This window comes from Drosophila serrata, unplaced genomic scaffold (genome assembly GCF_035046125.1).
Source record: "Drosophila serrata isolate PLE 108 unplaced genomic scaffold, ASM3504612v1 contig_165, whole genome shotgun sequence".
In the NCBI taxonomy this organism is placed as follows: Eukaryota; Metazoa; Arthropoda; class Insecta; order Diptera; family Drosophilidae; genus Drosophila; species Drosophila serrata.
Window position 1 is genome coordinate 4731312 of NW_028257063.1, and position 20050 is coordinate 4751361.

The following is a 20050-nucleotide window of genomic DNA, read 5'->3' on the forward strand; positions in this document are numbered from 1 at the left end:
CGACTGTCTGGCAGGGAAATACCTTAATGATATCGCTAAATATAAACAGAATATTGGCAATATTTATCGACTAAATACCATAAAATCCCAGGTGAGCAGCTCTTGAGGGGGTCTAGACAATCCACTAAAAATAAAACGTGCGTCAAGTATTTTATCGGTCGCGATCACATGTCCCCGCATTCCACTGGGCATTACTGACCTAAGCTACCCAAATAATTAATGGGTGTGAATCAGTTAACGTGACACGGCCAATATAATATTTAAAGGGGTTAAGAGGAATAAATATTAATGAATCGAATGGGTTAATGGTGTGAAAGGGGAATATCAAGATATTCAAAGAGAAAAGGTATAAGATATGATTTCAGATATGAGCTGAGGTACAAATATATATGTTTTTAGAGTTCCCAAAATTCTTAAAAAATTGCATTACATGAAACACTAAAATACATAATAAATACATTTAAAACCTTCCAAAAAACAGTCAAAAATTGTTGAACAAAATATTTCCCTAGATCTACCATTCCAAATTAACCCATTAAAATAAATCGTAAATTAAAATTTCTTACCTTTCCGCAAACAACCCTATGATATCTACTTATAAATGCACCTTTAATTATCGCAACTTTGCTAACCCATAATTTAGCCCTTTGGCTTTTAATTAAAAGCCTTGTGTAAATGCTAGTTCCACCAACCTTTCAACAACTTCCTCGCCATTATTGTTATTGTTCTTCCCGAAGCTCAATTGCCATTTAATTACTTCATTTAACATCGACAACAGCACTCCCATTGAGGATTGCACATGTTGAATGCAATTACTGGCCAAGCATTTTAGACGCCAATAATTATTCGATATTCATATTGCAGTCGGACAACAAGTTTGCCAGACACTAAAAGCTTATATCGATGGGGTTTGGGGAAGGCGTGTTTAACGAGGGGGTTTTGAAGGGGGATTTAATAGTGAGATTTCTATTGTCAATTGGGGGGAGACACCCCCACACATTGCATTGCATTGACATTGAATTGCATGAAAGTGCCAACAGACGTTAAGATGTGATTGCTTCTTCACCATTTATCGTTCGAGTATATATGTCTGAGGAGGGGATGGATATATCCCCCTCTTATCGGTTATGCTGTGACTCAAGTTGTTGTTTTCACTGTGGCTCTTAGCACTCTGGGTCTTTATTAGATGACAATTCAAGAGATGATGATGTTAATGATGCTGATGGGTCTTGAATTGAATGAAAATGGGGTTTGTCCAAGGGGTTCTGCTTTCCAAGAGGGTAATGATGAAGGGAAATTGCTTGTTAAGGGTTTAGTTGGAGAATAACAACCACGAACCTAATTATCTTCAACTTTTAGTTCTAATATGTTTCTTCAAAAGCCCCTAAAAAGATATATCTTTCGTTACCTTGAGTCAGAGTTATCGAGACCCCATTCTCCCTCGACACTTGTCAAACGGGTTTAGCCCCATTCCCAGCCATTAACCCGTTGATGTAATCTATCCGAGGTGCCACATATTATTCAATTCAATTGCACTCTTGCATAAATCTCCGGCCAGCGTACACCCAGTACACCTCGGGTAATTCATCAAGTGCCCCTGGCGGTTGTCATTATGTCAAGTTCGTTGGGCAATCCACTAAACTAGAATCGTAATCAGAGTTCCCAAAGCATGATACTATCACCTACCAATTTACCATTGATCATTTACCACAACTAAGTAGTTGGTGGCTCATAAAAAATGGCAATCACATTTCCATTGCATGCTCTCGGACATCATACTGCGCATTTTCAATTCGCCTCGATCGTTGCCCGATACTATATGTATATATATATATACCCCCGATACTTGTATAGTATTTATAGTTTGTTGAAAAAAAGGGCTAAGCTTAATCCAATAGATCGAATAGATAACACGCAATTTCCCCCGGAAATCTGTGTACAATAAATGACAGAGCCCAACTATTTATAGGTCTTCAGTACCGATTTCTTCTTCAAGTGGTTTGCTTAGATTTCCAGAACTCCTTGAATCTGCGATGGGGCCAGACGGCCTCTGGAATTCAATTGGAACTGCTTTTCCTTTCGAGTGGCGGAACTTCCCGGGGTGGAAAGTTCATATGGTTATGGTTAGGTTGGTTTTGAAAAGGTTACTAAAGGGTTTCGAAATAGAGGCAGTCATTGGACTTATAATATATAACAGTGATGCATTTCCTTCTATCCTAAATCAATCTTAAATCTTAACTATCCCCCATTTAGGTTTATCCTGTAACCTTTGTGATTGATTAACCTAAAAGCCGCTTAAAAGGCACCTTAAAACCTCATAGAACTTCCTTCCTGAGGTGGTCTAAACTGGTTTAGACATATATCTTTCACTGGGCACTGCCACACCCGTGGACACAACCAAGTTAATTAAAAGCTTTCAGCGCGTTCTTTTGACAATCGCCGCTAATGTCGCGCCTCTCAAATGCTGCTGCTGCTCCCGTTGATAGTGTTTTTCCGTGGGGTTGTCCTTGTGCGTGGACTGGACTTTTTCCACAATTAATTCTGGCAGCGGTTCTTTGCCAAGTGGCTGGGACAATTATGAAATTCCTGCCGGCTGCTCAATAATTTTTATCACATATATTTTTTATCGCAAATATCACAACTTCATCAGCAATCATGCAGCAGCAGCAGCAACAGCAGCAGCAACAGCAGCAGCAACTGCAACACGGGGCGGGCAGGCAGACAATTAGCCATAAAATTAGCTGCAAGTTGGCTCAAGGAATGTGCCATGTCGATGGCCAAGGCGCTCGGCGGTGGCAAATTGAAAACAATTTTAGATATTTGCATATAAATGCAACCTGAGACGGCTGCAGCAGCGGTGGCAATAGCAATAGCAACATCAGCAGCAGCTGCCATGTTGCTAGACCCACAGTGGTAAGCACAAAAATAAAGTTCAAGTCTCTATTAACAATTAAATGGGAAAGTAACTTTTAATTTTAGACTCCAAATAAAGTCTATGAAGAGTTGCAGAACAAGTTGATTGAAGGAAATGCTGCTAGGCAGCTCTAATTTTAAAAGTTTCTTATAATCTATAGAGTTTCACGAATACCTTGAATATTTCAAGTTAATTATCACAAAAATATTCTCAAAATTTTAATGACTTTATAAAATCATCAAATTGTTTATATTTCGACTTTATATTCAAACTTCCTGCCCACTTACCCCACGGTGCAAGGCCATAAAGTTTATCGGAATTGCATTTGCCATATAGTTATAAAGAAATGGAATATAAAAAAGTGGTGTGGTCAGTACTAAACAGGCGATAGGCAAAGGCCTTTATCAGCCGAAGAATATCAATATTTATATAGTTCCAACGGACTTGGCAACACTTTTAAGGTAGCACTACATATTGCCAAGAAGCCGCCTCGAAAGATTGCTACACGTGGTCCAATCCATCGAATTATTGACATATACATATTATGGAAAAATAAAAGTAAAAGAAACAAACAGAAATATTTCCACCAAAGTTCAAACTACATTTCACGCCTAATTTCATCTGACAACAACAACAGCAGCCAAGTTGGGGGAATGTTTTTTACACATTTTCAGCTCTCTGTGGTGGCTGCTGTGTTAATTTTGAGACATAATTGCAGGCTCACCAGGATGAGAGAGGGGTTAAGAGGGGGAGGGACTGTAGGGGGGCAGGGGCAGGGGCAACTTCCAGGGGCGTTGTGGCAAAGGGGGGACAGCTGCGCCGACTGGTTATGACAGCAATGACAGCTGCTGCAGCGTCGGCATTTGAATAATTTGCAATTAAACGCTCCACGCGGCTCAGCAATTAAGCGAGGAGTCACGGGAATGGGGCAGGGGTGAGGCAGAGGCACTGAGAGAAAAGTTTAGAGAGTACAACAATAACTTATCAGGAGGAAAAATGGAAAGGAAAGTCCTATTTCCTGATAGGGTGGGATATGTATCTATTTAAGATCACTTTTACTCTTTATGTACTCAAAGAAGTTGGATCCCATATATATTTAATTTGTAGTTTACTTGAAGCTGCTATTATTTCCCAATTTATTTATTATATTTTCCTATCTTAATAACTAGTAATTTTCTCCAGTGCCCTTTTGGGGGAGTGAGAAAAAAAGTGGCAAACATTTTCCCCCTGTGGCCACGCGACGTATGCGTAATATTTGAATATGTTTCGCTGCGTCCAGCATGGTTGCCTTTTTGAACGGGTTTATCTGGTAGATTGGTAGGTAGTCCAGTCTTTTGGTCGCAGGACAGGAGTCCAAGTCCCAGATCGCACCGAGAACATACGAATCCAAGAGTGTCCACGTCCATCAGCTGTCCGTCCGCAGCTGCTGAAAGTTGATGGCCCGCGATGAAGACAGCGGACCGGTCAAAACCAACACCCAACTGTGTTTCCAATTAAACGCCGCTTAGCCAAACAACGCGGCCAACAACCCAAACAACGTAAACAACGCAAACAACCCAAACGTCAGGCGCAACTTTCAGTTTGCTTTACGGTTAGCCAGCATCCAGCGGTTGCACTGAACTTGAATCTTTATTGGCTTGCCATGGATACCATGGATGCAGATACAGATACAGATACAGATACAAATACAGATTCAGATCCAGATCACCGATCGAGATTCGGATACTACAAAAAACAAGTGTGATGTGATGTCTGACAGACTGACTAATTGATGGCCAGCTGATTGATTGATGGACTGCCGATTGATTTATGGTCATTCATGGGGGTTTTGCTTTAGATTCTAAGGCCAAGTAGAGTCTATAAGACTTTAAATGGTGTTCAAAGGTGTTCAGAGATTTTATTTATTGTCTGAGGAAATTGAAACAATATTTGTCAAGGAAGTTTAGTTCAGGAATTAGTTTGATACTTAGTAAATTATTTATTTTATTATGTATATTTGTTAATCTAAATCCATTTGTTTTTATTTCTTTCGTGCCGTGAAAATTGCTCATTAGTTGCTTATTCAAGCCTCACTAACGAGTGACCTTAATTGCAAGAGTATACTTGCAGCAAATATCATAGAACTTAGTTGGCTTGAAGCCATCCAGGCTAATGGATATACACTTGCTAATTCCACTCTCACTGCTCTTTTGCCAAACTTACAGTGAGTAAGATACTTTCCCTATAAGAAAAGATACTTTTCCAGTCCTATAAAAATCTCTAATAATACAAATCCAAGCCTTGCGAAGCAAGTTCACCAACGTGAGTGTGGAGTGCAGCCAGGAGTTTTGCTCCAGCACACGAGGCTGGCTCACAGCCAGAGGTGAGGTCAGCCTGGACATTCACCTGAATCGCACCTTGAGGAATGGCTTACGGACAACCATTACCCTGTTCCAGCTGGTGGAGACGGGCAGGGATAGCTACCAGAAGACCCTGTTCAGCTACGACATGGACACCTGCAAGACGTTGCGGGAACTGCTCCAGGCCAGCCTCATGAAGGTCTGGCTAAGGAACGTCTTCAAGTACGGGAATCTAGCGGATCGGTGTCCCATCCAGCCAGTGTGTAGCTTCTCCACATTAATCTCTTCCAGGAGAGACTGGGTCATAGTTTTCTATCCTTTCCATGCAGGCAGACTACGAAGTGCGAAACTTTCAGCTGGAGAACAACAGCATTCCGGCTTACCTGCCCCCGGGCTCCTATCGGTTGCATGACACAAATTACTATGGAAGGCCCAAGGGCAAGCAGCGGCGTCTGGTGGCCACCTTCGTATTGGACATAAAGTTCTATTAAATGGAAATGGAAAATGTTGGAAAAAATGTTGCCATTTCGAGGAGGGGGTCACGGGTCGGCTCAAGTTGCAAGGTTGCACTTGGCTTGACTAGGCTTTTGCTTGGATTTTCAATCCAAACTTTTCAAGGAGGCTCAAAGAAGGGAAAAGTCAAGTTATCTGCAAGGTCTTTTGGTTTTCCCACTCTGACATGGACAGGGTCTTTAACTAATTGCGTAATAAATTCAGGTGGATTTATGTGGCGACTCCTGCTGTCCTTGCTCATTTGCGGTGTCAAAAAGTCGCTCAATCTCAATGATTTACGTTCGCAGTGCTCCACATAATATTGTTTTGTCATAATTGCGAATTGTGAATTGTGTATTATGTGGGTGTTCCGGCTTGTGGTTTCAATTATCATGCCACAAAAGCTGGAAGGGGAAGTACTTGCACTCGCAAATGTATATCAATAAATAAAAGGTGTCTCTAGGGGACTTTCCCAGCCAAGTTTAAGCTGTGAAAGTTTAACAATAAATTTACTTAGAGACTGAAATTAGTTGGGTTTAAAATTGGTTCATAAATTTGTAAGACGGCATTTCGCTTTAAAATTGTAAATAAAATGTTTAAAATATATTCGCAACTTAATATAGTTTTCGTATTGTGGGGTTACTTAAATCACCAACAATATAGACTATAAAATTAGTAAATATTTGTAAAAAGTTTGACAAGAAATATATCTAGATAAATTTAAGACAATTTAACGTAAGTTTTAAGGAAAGTTAATGATTATTTTAAGTAAACTAAAGTATGGAAACTTCTTGAAGAATGTCATGTGTGTATACATTAGTGATTAGTTATACATTTAAATTTTATTTATTAGGCAAGACATTTTATTATTCTATTCTATTAGATTATTCCCTCTTACTAAGCACATTTCCATACCCTTTTCTTGGCAGGTTACCACAGCTTACGGTCTATGCCAAGATTATTTACCTCCTGATGGTGAGTACAATCCACTTTCTCTCCCCTTAATTTAATTTTAAATATAAAAAAGTACAAGTTGAGCTCATCGAAATTAATCATACGCACTGTTGGCTGACTTAGTCAGTCGAGAATCCTTCACATTGTCTGTCCGTGACTCTCCGGGGCGGAAGTTCATCACACTTTTCGCATCCGGCATTGGGTTTCTGTGGCTTGGAAGTGCAACAGTTTTATTTTGATAATCGCAGTTTTTTTGATATTTGCACCGACGGCGGGAAGACAAATATTGGGACTCGAGTGCCCTTGGGGGGCGAGCGAGTGTTTTGACGCGTGCGCAAATATTCGATAATAATATCAAATGTTGTATCGCGGTTATATCATCCACGAACAAACCTGGTCAGAGGACAGAGCCAGAGCCAGAGGCCAAGCCCCGTGGCAGATCCACACCCAGGTACCGAAACTATGCCAAATATTTTATCAGCAGAAGGGAAATGCCCTGAAAGTCATTGATTTATCATCATCATTGATTTGTCTGGTGCGCGCTATCTGGCAAATATTTGTTGAGCAGGAAAAATAATAATAATAAAAACGGGGAAACTACAATGGAAATGGCGGGTAAATAATTATAAAAATGCCAAACAAGCGAGCGCGCTAATTAAATTATACTGTTTCTCCCATTCTTACACGTTTCTCCCTGCCAACCTGCCTCTCTTTTACACTTTTTTACACTTTTAATTTATTTGGCAATCAATTTGAAGTATGGCCCGGGGGACGTCGACATCGATGTCGGATGTTAATGTGCCGAAATAAATAACTGAAATATCTGGCATTCCAGGGGCGTGAAACGATCGGAGTTCCGTTTCCCCAAGTCTGTAAATGAGTAGTATGTAGTAGTATTTACCTGTTTGTTCTAAATGAACAACAAAATATTATGAATTTCTTTTATTTTGTTGTGCGAATAATTTTGGCATGAGTGTGCCCGGGGCTGTTACGACGAGTTGATTGAATTGTTCGCTGCCTCGAGTATTTTTTATTGAGCTCATCCAAGTACATACTTCTCATGCCCTAGGCATCCGAGAAATCTTTGACTCTGAGTCTGAGTCTGACTCTGGCTGAACCCCTTCATTTACTCGAGTATGCAAATAGTGACCCCCATCCAGAGATGTGTGATTATTTTTGGCAATAATCGATGTTCAAAAATATTCCACTTGCACCCAATGAGGATGTGAAGATGAGGGCCAAAGAGAAGTGTTAAAAATTGTCTGCTTGTTATTTGTTTTAACAAAAATACTTGTGGCTAAGTTTGGAGTTGAGAAAAATTTAGGTTGACTTAAAGGTTTTAGGGGAGGGGTGAGTCGCTTACCTATTTAAATATAATTGAGAGAAGTCAACCTATTTTTAAATATATTAAGATATATATTTAAGTCTTGAATTGATCTTGAATACAACTCTAATTTCTTTCTTATTAGTAATGTTTTCTGAAATGCTTTTCTTTTGATTTTTGTCTTTCCTTAAACGCAGACTAGACTCTAGTGCGTTCTTCTTTAAGTATCTTATATCTAAAGGATACAATAAGAACCTTCCATGAGCCTTGGTGTAAAATGTTTCATCATTTTCCTTCCCTTTTTTTTTTTTGCTCCAATCTTTTCACTTTCCTTTTTGTTATTGGTTCACTTAAAGAAAACTTTGTCTACTTACTCAATGCGTTTATTAAAATGCAGCTTCACAAAACTTTACTAATCATATAGATACTGTTCAATATATATAAGATATAGATAGAATTTAAAACATAAATCAAGATTTTATGAGCCAGTTCCATGGACTCCTCTGACTCTGACTGCACTCGCAATACTCGAATGTGTCGGGGATTCAGAGGCTCCTTTATAGCCGACGCTGGGATATATGGATGGGTCTGGGAATTTAATATATCTAATGCAGGTAGAGTGCCTTTCCAGGGTTATTATATATATTTACAGACGACGCAAATCGGCAATGAACGTGTGCCGAGCAAATAAATGAGCAATCAAGGGCCAAATTAGCGGCGCTTTTTATGGTGACTTAGCATGGGGCTTTTGATAGCGTCGATTTTGATTGGCGCCACGATGTTATAGCAATTTGTGTGGAGGATAGGTGACTTGCACTACCCAAAAGATATCTATAAGCCCAAAGGAAAACTCGAGTATCTGTCACGAAATCAAATCAAAACGACAAAACATGAAATTCATAATGTAAACTAAATATCATTTTATGGGTATTTCTTGGGAATTTTCAATAATCTTATCGCCGGAGATGTCTTAAATTGGCGTCTCGGTGAGCCAGAAAAAAAACGTAGAAGTTTCTCAATGAAATCCAGATAACATGGGATTTATCTGGCACGTAATTTTGCAGACAAAGTTTCCATTGAGAGAAGGTTTTTGGGCCTTGGAAAAACAAGTACTAATATTTCTTGAAGGCAATGATGAGTTTGAGAAGAGAAATCCCCTGAAATGTCATTGGTTTTTGCCTTTGGGCTACCAGGAAATACAAAAGGCTAGAAAGGAAACTAACTTGGGGAAGCCCAAGTTTATATACCATTGAATTTTGCAATCGAATAAGAATATTTGCATTCTTTGTATTTCATATGGCAATTTTTTCAAAATATCAAATTTAAAAAAACTCATAACTAAGTCAAAAGTGCAATAATTTTAAATCCAAATGCGTTTCTATGCTAGTTTTTGTTAGGTTAACAAATTTTCATACTCAATTTAAAACTTTAGAAAATTTTAATTTTTTCAATTTTTGACAATTTTAACGATGTAACCCCTTATAAAATTTTAAAAATTTTGAAAATTTAAAATTTTTGTCGGACATGACTAGAAAGATTTGCCTGTTGACCCTGATCAAGAATATATATTATTTATAGGGTCGGAAATGATTCCTTCACCGCAATAAAAGCTTCTGATTGAAATTTGAATACCATGCAAGGTTATAAAAATCTAAAACAGTTATTACGCATATTTATTTAAAAAGAAATTGGTACTTTATTAAAGGTACGTAAATGTTCTTGAATTTATCTTTTATTTTAAGAAACATTTAATCAATTTTCCCCTAGTTTTTCTTCTGGCAAGAAGTTGCCAAGAGAGCTCGGTTTTATGACACAAATTAGTGATAACTTTTCAACCATTCTTTGGCAGCTCTGGTTGGGGTTTTATTAGTAAGTTTAAACGTTGTTTTGGTGTATTATTATTGGGCGCTGTTTCTCCTTTCTTTCACCTCTCGGTGCGTGTCGTTGCTGCTCCGCTTATCAGGAAATTATTTCAAAACGTTAATTGAATTGTCAATAGATGGGGAAGGCAGAGACTTGCTTTTTTCCCCTATTTTTTGGGTGTCTGGGTAAGAGCTGCTCTGATAGCGCAGACCGTAAGATATAGGGGGTGTTTATGTATATAGTATATATACTTCTTGGTATTGCCTCTATAAATACCAAGAGCCAAGTGTATGTAAGTTGGTCTCTAATTGCATTTACCAGATAAGAGCTCTCCTCCTCCTCCTCTGTGGAAATCCATTGGCAAGGCCGAATATGTATATATCCAAGCGGCGACTGCGAAGAACTTGTTATTGTTATTATTATTATTCTCGATATCGTCTCTGATCGATTCTGTCCCATTCCGATTCCGATGATTATCTTGATCGGCATTTGTTTTGGTCAACAGCGGAAAGTTTTTGTCGCGTTTTAGAAACGTGCTCGCCCGATAGGAGAGTTGTGCCAAAAAACGTGTTTCCCACAATCACTCTGACTTTTGGCATTGATAAATCGGGGGCTACCTCAAGAATTTATATAGAGAGATCGAGGATCGGGTTTAAATGATAGTTAGCCATGGGGGAATCCCCGAGATTAGGAAGTAATTGCAGTGGAGGTCAAAGCGACATTCCTCAAATGAAATAGTAATTAATTTAGCTAGCTTAATGTAGGTTATTTTTCTACTCTATATATACAGTTTAGTTATAGAACAACTTGGTATTGGGATGTGAGAATCCCCTTGGTTCAAAGCTAACTCAAAGGTCACCTGACCAAGTTCATGATTCTTTGAATATATTAAGGCTTAAAGCCTGCTTAAGTATTATTAACTCAGTGACCTCTATATTAAAATTCTCATAAGCCTCTGTTAACTTGACTAATCACAGAGTTTCCTCATTAAATATAAGGTTAAGATCTACATTCATAATAATTATTCAGAACAAAATGTTGCCCTATAATTTAATTTCATAAAGTAGTTACTTTATATTCTCTATTCATTAATTAAAAGTTCATAATAATCTTTAATTCTCAGAGTGCTTCTATATCACTTTATTCCTTAGAACTCTTGATTTTTCTAGTAATTTCTTTCAAGTTCTCTATTTATTATTAATTATTTCCCTCAAAGTAGATGCCAAAATATAGATAAATCCCAAAATCAAGCATCGAACTGCCAATCTTGTGGCTCCATGGGGCTGACCCGCTCTTGAGGCACAGACAGTTTGGTCGGTTGAGATATGAAAAAGTGGACAAGAGGCCTCAGTTATCTGGACATAATTTGATATGATATGAACATGATATGATCCCGCCAGCCAAGTCGTAAATTATGTATTGTTTTTGTTGGTTGAATTCTTGAAAGGCGGGACAATGCCAGTGGTGATTTTGATTTATGCGCCGCAGCAGATACATTCAATGGTGGAATCGATCGATTTGGTTCTTTGGCCTTAAAAGGCTTTTGCTGTAAAATGCTTTTCCGACTTTCACGCCACGACTTCCGGTTGCCAAAGTGGAGTTTCATCCTTGTCTTTGACTTCGTTTTTTCTCTCTTTTCCATGTTGACTTTGCTAATGCATGGACAAATACTGCAGCACATTTTCCATGGGATAAAACGTTCCGATGTATTCTGGTGAGAGATGGAATAATAAGTCCCATTACTCCCTGATTTGTTGTGAAAACAATCGTTGTTATTTCTTTTTGGCCTATCCTTTGCTATCATATCTTTTGAAATGTTATAAATACCTCCAGTAATTTGCCAATCGCCGCACACCTTATATAAATTTAATTCCGTCGCACTTGGCCAGACGACATGTGCTCTTATCGATAGTCGACGGGGAATATCATCATCATCATCTGAGGCAGGGTTAAAACAAGCAGCCGTCTAGTTAGGGCCAAGATGCTTAAGCCCCAGTCCAGACTAATATATATAAATAAAGTATAGTAAGCCCTGGCAATTAGGCTCCCGACCAATTAAAATAAATGGCAACTTAAGATGGGACCTTTTAACTGCGCAGATGTTTCGCGGGGCTATTACTCGGAATAACAAATTGGTCTGGCGAATATTTGCCTTAATATTTTGTTGTGCTATTTTTTTTTTTTATATTTATGTAAATATTATTGTAGCACGCGAAATTGATGGGGCACAGTGGGGCCAAGATAGTGATTGTGGGTGGAGAAAGGTGACCCCCCCTCGTTATAAGGCGCAAAACGATATAATTTATACATTAATAAATGCTGGACAAACATTGGATTTATCAATTGGTGTGCGAGTGTCAGTTAGGAATGTTATCAAAGAGGCACTGAGAGAAATAGGGGGTAAATACAAACTATACTTGTATGTTTTAGATGTCTTTTAGATTTTACAATATAAAATGCTTTGTAAATTGGTTCTCTAGTATCAAAATTTAGTAATTTAGTCTTGGTTCTATGTTTTTTCTCGCTGTGCTTTCTATTGGCAAGTGTTTGGAGGATAACCACCCACACCTACACCCACACCCACACCCACACCCACTGAACCTCCTCATCCTCCTCCCCATATTCCACCCCCTCTCTCCACTCTGATAGCAAGGCAGACGAAGCTCAAAGCAATCTTATCGGCCTGCTCTTATTGATTAATATAAAGATACTGACAGGCCAAACTGGGGAAGGCTAAAGCGAAGACCCTACTTACCTTACCTCCTTCTATTTTCCCACCTGCCGCAATGGCTGGATGGCGCTTGCCAGGTGACATATAGAGCAAACAGAGAGACACAATTATTTTTCCATATTATTGTTATTTGTTATAGTAAATATGGCAGATATGGCTCCTTTCGGACTGTCCTATCTGACACGCATTTCTCTGCCTTTTGGCGCCCTCGTTGTCGATAAAGCGTTGTCGGGGGTGCCATTGAGTGACGGCCCTGCACTGAGCGAAATTCTTAGGGCCAAAGAGTGTGCCCAGCTATTTGCGCACTTAGATAAGCCCCTTTTTGGCAGCCCATCGAAGGTGATAATCGATTGGCTTTCAGGTGCTGGTTTGATTTTATTTTATTTCGTTTTGTTTGCTGGTGGCAGAGTAGAAGGAAGCTTTGTCTTTTGGGGAACGAGCGGTGTTTTATGGCTCGGAATTATCGCAAAACGGATATATAATGGCTTCTGTACAATAAAGGGGGTTATCGGTAATTATTCATAACAAATAAAGGTAAAGGAATTTCTATTTTGAAAGCGCTTTGTAAGTGGCCAGGAATTTATAATCGTTGTCTTAATGGATTTTGGTATACATATTTCTAGGAAATCTGTTACGTTGCATTGTTTATTTTATCATTTAATTGAAAGCAATTAAAGGTTTATTTTTTGGGTTTTAAAGATTATTCTTACTACTTCTTTCTACAATAAAAGCGATATCTTAATTTAATTTTAAATAAGACAAGTTGAGGCACATTTTGTGAAGGAGTTTCCATTAGTAAATGATATACCACCAGGTCAATCTTGAACCCTCTAGAACCCCACACAACCTTTCCTTCTTAATGCAAATCCTTCTCTTTTTAGTTGACCCATAAATGGGAAATAAGGCTATAATTCGTGATATGATGATGACTAAACAGAATCTACCACCCACGATCACTTTTACCCAACTCTTGACGAGTTTCTGAGGCCACACCCACCTGTCACCCAGTCAGGGCAATAGCTTATGTCAACTGCAGGTGACCCACTTAGAGATCCCTCACTCCGAAATACTTTCTTATACAAAAGCCCCGCAGGAACCAAGAGAACTCTCCCTTTCTGTGGCGTTTTCAGTTTTTATCAGAAACCAAACTTCCGTTCAGTGTAGCCCCTCCCCTCGAGAGTATCTTTATATAGAACAATCTGAAAGGAGAGGGAGTTGAGCGCCAGGCGGTCTTTTTTTTGTGGCTGAGATTGCGATTGTGTTGACAACAGAGCTGTTTATGATGATGATTTCTGCCATATGCCATATCCAGGCAGTATACTTACCAGTTTACCACGATTCCCGGTCTGTTTTGGTCTGGAAAAAGTACCATAAAGACTATATTTGAACTGCATAATTACCACATTTGCTGGCTGCTCCTCTGTTGTTTATTTCCTGTAACATGCAAGACATACACCCCTCATCGTTGTCTGAAGAAGACAAATATCGGTGGGGCTTATATAGACCATGTTCCGCTATTGCAAAACGCATTTGGTGTTATCACCGAGGGGAAAAAGAACCCCAAAGGCTCTCGGAATATTCCACCCAATCTCTTGTACTCAGTTCTATTTGTCTATCTAGAGATACACCACACCGGAGGAAGTTCTTTTGTTGACTTAGTGACTCGACAGCACTTGGTTCCTTGATCAAATCAAATGTTTGTTTCCAAGGGCTAGCAAAAAATAATTAACATTCCATTGCACAACAAAAAATTAAAATGCAAAAGCTAAAACAGCATTTACATTGAATTAAGTTATAAGAATTGAGTATTTTCTGGTTTTAGAGAGGTAATTATGTGTGGTTGGGGTGAGATATTCTATATCCGCTTGGAAACAGTTTTGAAAAATTATGCAATTTATTATGTTTTCTTTGGTTTTGAAATACTTTCGAATTTCTCAAGCAACCAAAAAAATATTCCACGATCATCGTTACTGTCGCAATGGCACGAGAATCAAATCAATTAGAGCGCTTGTCAAATGCCTTGTTGTATTTTGGATTAACAACTGAAGCAACATTTTCGGCGTTATCGATAAAACGATAAAAAATAAAGAGCTACGCCTTGCCACACGCCAAATGAAAGCCACCTTGATTGCTGACTCAACTGTACTTAAAGGCACCTTGACCTTGGGGCTTTTAAGGTAATGACGTTTAAGGACTAGATCCTTTCAACAAGCAGTCTCCTTAAGTATTTATGGAAATTAAGCCGCAACTTTTGACCAATTTCATTACATATGGCAACTGTTTTTTCTATTTTTCCATTCTATTTTCGTTTATTTCCACTAAAAGGGGAAGGTATTAAAAACCCATCGGTTTGGGTTAACCTTAATCCAGCTGCTGGTCAGGGCTATTTTAGTGCCTTGGTTGCTAAAAAGGAACCCCATTTCGAATGTCTCGTTATCAGTCTTTGACTTAGGTCAGTCACATTGAGTAATTTCTGGTAATAGTTTAGTACAGTTGCCTGCAAATTAGCTAATACTTGCAGAAGGGACACTGTGATTCCAAAGCTCAGTTAAAATTCCTAAGCGATAATTGAGGTGAAGTACCAGCCAGGTAGATCTGGGGCCCATTACCAAACCACTCGACTTCCCCCACTCGATCGCACATTTTGCAGAGCCAAATTGCGTTATCGATGGTGCCAGGGGAACGACCTTAGTCAGAAGTCTTGGGTCTTTGGTCTTCAGTCTACAGTCTGCCTTGTTTATGCAAGTTCCTTCTGCCAGACTTTGGCCAAAATATTTTAGCCATGACTAGGCCAGGGTGTGGAATGCCAACTGCTATCTACTACCAGCTATCTGCGCCGCTTCCGCGTCAGTCGTTTGATCAAAGACTCTACAGACAGCAAACCCTTTTGGCTTTATCTTTTACTCGACAGAGGGTATTATATGTGCTGGAAGTAGTTATAAATCAAAGATTGAGAATAGAAGTAGCATTGAGATTTTTACAAAAGTTACTCGTGTGCCAAATTTCAATTCAGAAGAAAGATTTTTATGGGAACTCAAAGTAGGATATGGGACTCATAATGGTTTTTATTTTGAAAGCTCCTTAAATATAACATAATATATACGGGATCCGATACAATATTATAAGCTCTAAATATATAACTAACATCTTGCTGTACCAAATATTTTAACAGAAGAGACGTGTCAAGTTAAGGCTACCATAGGTAGTCCTCATTTGAATATCTCCCTTAAACCAAGCTATGATAATTACTTGATTAACAAGGGTATTTCCCATTCGGTTAGTCTAGTCAAAACCCTTTCCTTTCTGGTACTTTGTACACCTTTTTGCGTTCTAAAACCTGATACCTTAGCGATCTGAGGGCCCGACACTCGAGTGCCCCGGGTACTGATGTTACGTCTGATTCGGTGCTGATAAAATGCCAGGGCGCTTTATTGTATTTGACTTGATTTGTTTGGCATTGTCTTGGTCTATCTAATTGCTGTCGAGGCGGTACGAGAACAGAATTCCAGGAACTGTTCGATGGCCAAATACTAGAGGCGACAAGTGTGTAGGATTACTGTCCGCCACTGTCCGGGCGACTCTACTGGCGACTTCTCTGGCGACTTTACTGGCGACTTCTCTGGCGTCTGCAGTGATTCAGTTTCAGTTTGCGATTGAGTTTCGGTTTTGATTCTTGTTACCAATTATGTTGTATTGGATTTAAATGGGAATCTAAATGTTAATAGCTGCAGAAACTTTTTAAATAGGATTTTGTTTAGTTATATCTATTAAAGGAAGAGTTGTATCATTAGTTTTCACATTGTTTCAAGAATTAAGAAGAGAACAAGACATATATCTTTCTATCTATGATCTATCTACCTATGATCTATCTACCTATGTTCCTATAATAGATATATCTTAATATACCTAAGTCCTACAACTAAGGTAATAGCTGCTATAGGTAACATCTGTTATAAAAACTGAATGAATTTATTGAAAACGTAATTGACAAAGGCAACCGTTTCTTATTTTAATCCCCGATCAGATCTCAATCGATGGCCCCTCCCTTACATTGTATCTTCCTCCTTCCTGAAAGGCAAACAGGATTAAGAGATAATGAAACTGCACTTTCCGAAAAAAGCCGTCAAAAGCCCCGCTTCAGACTCATTAAAAATCCATTAAATTCGATAAAACCGAGCAAAAAAGAGATGGAGAGAGTTGGGGGCTCACCCAGAGAAAGAGACAGAGAGCGGAATAAGCATTTCTTAATAAGCTTTACACAAAAAATGTGGAGCACTTGGTGACAGTTCCCGTCGGTTTTTTTTTTTTTAACCCGAAAAGGGTGAAGCCGAAAAAATATAAATAAAAATAAAATGAAATAAAAGTCGAAAGTGGAGGGCTGCCGGCCACTTAAAAGCTCATTTTGTGAGTGCATTTCGGTGTTGCATATGCAAATAAATCATTCCGTTTCGTGCTGCTCATGAGATATGCAAAAAAACACACAACAAAATAAGAAAATATACATATATATATTTATCGATGGGTAAATGAGCTTCGCTTAAATCGTTTAAGACTACAAACGAGCCAAAACGAGCGCTGATCACGAGCAGTTTAAATTATAATAAACGAATTAAGGAAACTGTATTGATATTAACTTGATATAATTCCGGTTGAACCTACGGTTAGTGTGGAATTCCTGGAATTTTTAATAAATTAGGTAAATGGAAGCTCAGGTCAAGTTAGCATGTGATATTTAACTATCTTTGTTATTATTTATCGCTTAAAATTCATAAATAAATAAATAAATGATCAATCATGAATACTTTTCAAATTCCTAAGAGTCGAAATGTTAAGTAATTCAGGTAATATAAGTATACTAGCCTAAAACCATTGATTACTTCATTTTTGCAAGCTTAAATGCTGTCATTAATTAAGGTATGCAGGGATAGTATAACATTTCTATGAACAAAATATAATTTTCCATTATTTGTGATTCTGTTGAGTGATTAATTGCACGATAAATACACATAAAATTTCCCATTAAAAAACATTAATATCATTTAATGACTCAGAATCAATACCACATGCTTGTACAAACACAGCTAGCCAGGGCAAGCAGGGCTTTAGAGAACCATAAAAACGTATTTACCAGATACAGATACAAATACCAGATACAGTTGCAGTTGCAGTTGCAGTTGCACTTGCTCCGTTGCTCTTTGCCGCCGCAGGGTTGAATGACACATTTATCAGGCAATCGATAAGGAGAAAAGCCACCGATCATCGATCCGCTACAAAGTTGTACCGACCTGCCGGCGGGATATAGTTATCAACGGCATAACTCTTCGATACAAAAGCGGCTTCACAACTTTGTTTGAACCAAAATAAGAGAAGAACAAAAAAGTAACACAAAAAATGGCATTAAATTCACTTTCAGACTGCCTGCCGTGCTTTTTATGCCCCCGGAGTCAGTCTCGGAGTCTCTTCTAGCTGGAGCGCAGAATTTATGCGGGGCCATTAAAGAAATGTCCATAAAACCCAACTCGCTGCTCCGCTTAATTAAAATGCCACGTAACATGCCTTTAGCCCCAAAGGATTGCTCCCCGAGAGAGAGAGTTTTGGGTTGCAAATTGCAGCAGGCACTGGCACTAGCCTATATTTATGGCCAAATCGGCATCCTTTTTCAGGCATCGCCTAATGAGATTTTCCACAAAAGTAAAAATCATAATTTCCACGCGCAACGAAGCGCAACAAATTGCCCAGCAAAAGGGGCGTGGCATTTGCCACAGTTTCGCCACCGCACCCACCAGGCCTTAAGTGGAGTGGAAACACTCAAGAGTGTAAAAGAGAGTGAGTGGTTTTCCCAGGAAAATCATTACCATATTTAGTTGAAATTTTATTTTTTTACACATACTTCAGCCATATTTGACCTTGACCGCTTCTCTCAGTGTTGATTACCCATCACTATCTGACGGTTAGAGATTTTCCCATCCGCTGGGGCTTTCGATGACAAGAAAATCGTTCACTCTCACTTTTCACTTCAGTTCTGGCGGAGGTTGAGTGACAAGTTCGATACGTAGATTAACTAGAATTAGTAAATGTCCCGAAATTTATGGTTGCTCCTCCGTAGAAATATAGAATTTTAATGTGACGGTCGAAAATCTCAAAATAAGTGATATTTCTTCGAAAAGGAATTCCCGTGTTCATCCTCTAAATATAGTATAAGACCGAAATGGAATTTTGATTTATCATCGTTGAACAGCAAGTAACTGATCGTATGCAATTGGAATTTCATTATATTCTATATCAGAGAATATAAATCTTATCATTGGAACAATGGAAGAAGTCACTCCCCAGTTTGATTTGTGTTTCAACTTTCCTAATAATAACCTGCGTAGCAAATACTGAATCTATTTTATGACGGGAAACGAGTGGCCGATTAGGAAATCAATCCTCGATTATAATAATTTCAGTCCAGTGAGCAGAGTTTCCTCCTGCGGCCAATTTCGGTCAAATATCAATTATCCGCCACGTTGTACCGCTCTTATGCAATGCCACCTCCAGCGAGGCGTAAGTAATGAGAGGAATTTGATACTCATTGCTCATTAAAATCAAAATATTTTCTGCAAATTAAACCGGCCACGAGATACAGTATCTGTATCTGGCTGCGGTGTATCAGTTTCACCCCAGCAGGACACCCCAGGACCTCTTTCGGAGCTTGTGTCTTGAACCCTTTCGTCGTCGCATAAGGCAACATAATTCGCTTCCGTTTGCCAATCCAAAAACAACAAAAAAGAAGAGCAAGACAGTAAGGCATAAGGATAAAGGCACTTGGAAAAATATTTTAAGTAATATATAAAGCTTGATAATAATATTTAAAGGTGTGTTAAATAATATAATATAATATAATATAATAATTTCTTTAATATTCCTGTCTGCATATAATTAAGAAAGCTTTATCTTTATCTTGGGATATTTTCAAGCTCTTTTTTTTGGCAGTGCCTGCAGGAGTAGCCGCAGGGGTTGCCAGTCCTTCCGACAGCTTCCTTTCTGCGGTTCCCCGTCCTTCTTCCTGCCATTTGTGTGCCAGTTGCCAGTTTCGCGTCCTCCTTCCGCTTCCGTCTTACATGCGACGCGACCCGCAGCGACCCCATAAATCCGCTCACTGTTTGTCTTAGATCTTCCCACCCCCAATGCCTCCTGACTGACTTTTCCTTTAGTCGCCAGTTATCCTACACATATTTATTTTCCTTTTAAATGTGCCTTTGCTGATTTTTTATTGCATCGCAGTGGCAGTTCAATGAACGCATTTGCCGGCGCCATTTGCCAAGTCATCCTCGACCAGCTCCACCCGACATATTGCCCATATAAATCGCATATATAGCATATATATATATATGTATATATATATATATATGGCATGTCAGCACCCCTCCTTGGCATGTTGTTTTTCTTAA

At 38.8% G+C, this 20050-nt stretch overlaps 3 protein-coding genes across 7 annotated transcripts in view; 2 read left to right on the forward strand and 1 right to left on the reverse strand.

The window, feature by feature from the left end:
- The window catches only part of Ir48b (Ionotropic receptor 48b), an 86517-nt gene extending 78112 nt beyond the window's left edge, over positions 1 to 8405 (reverse strand). The window contains exon 1 of the mRNA XM_020947929.2: positions 8398 to 8405. The gene's annotated coding sequence lies outside the window, so the exon portion shown is untranslated. The remainder of the gene's footprint in view (positions 1 to 8397) is intronic.
- The window catches only part of ths (thisbe), a 67246-nt gene that overhangs the window by 10786 nt on the left and 36410 nt on the right, over positions 1 to 20050 (forward strand). For all 5 annotated transcript variants that reach the window (XM_086827347.1, XM_086827346.1, XM_020947912.2 and 2 more), the window contains one exon: positions 6675 to 6720. In XM_086827347.1, coding sequence (XP_086683473.1) covers positions 6675 to 6720 — 46 coding nt within the window. The remainder of the gene's footprint in view (positions 1 to 6674; positions 6721 to 20050) is intronic.
- LOC110180270 (uncharacterized) lies at positions 5066 to 5744 on the forward strand. The gene is given in 3 exon segments (XM_086827352.1): positions 5066 to 5117; positions 5193 to 5569; positions 5571 to 5744. Coding segments are annotated over 3 exon segments (603 nt in total).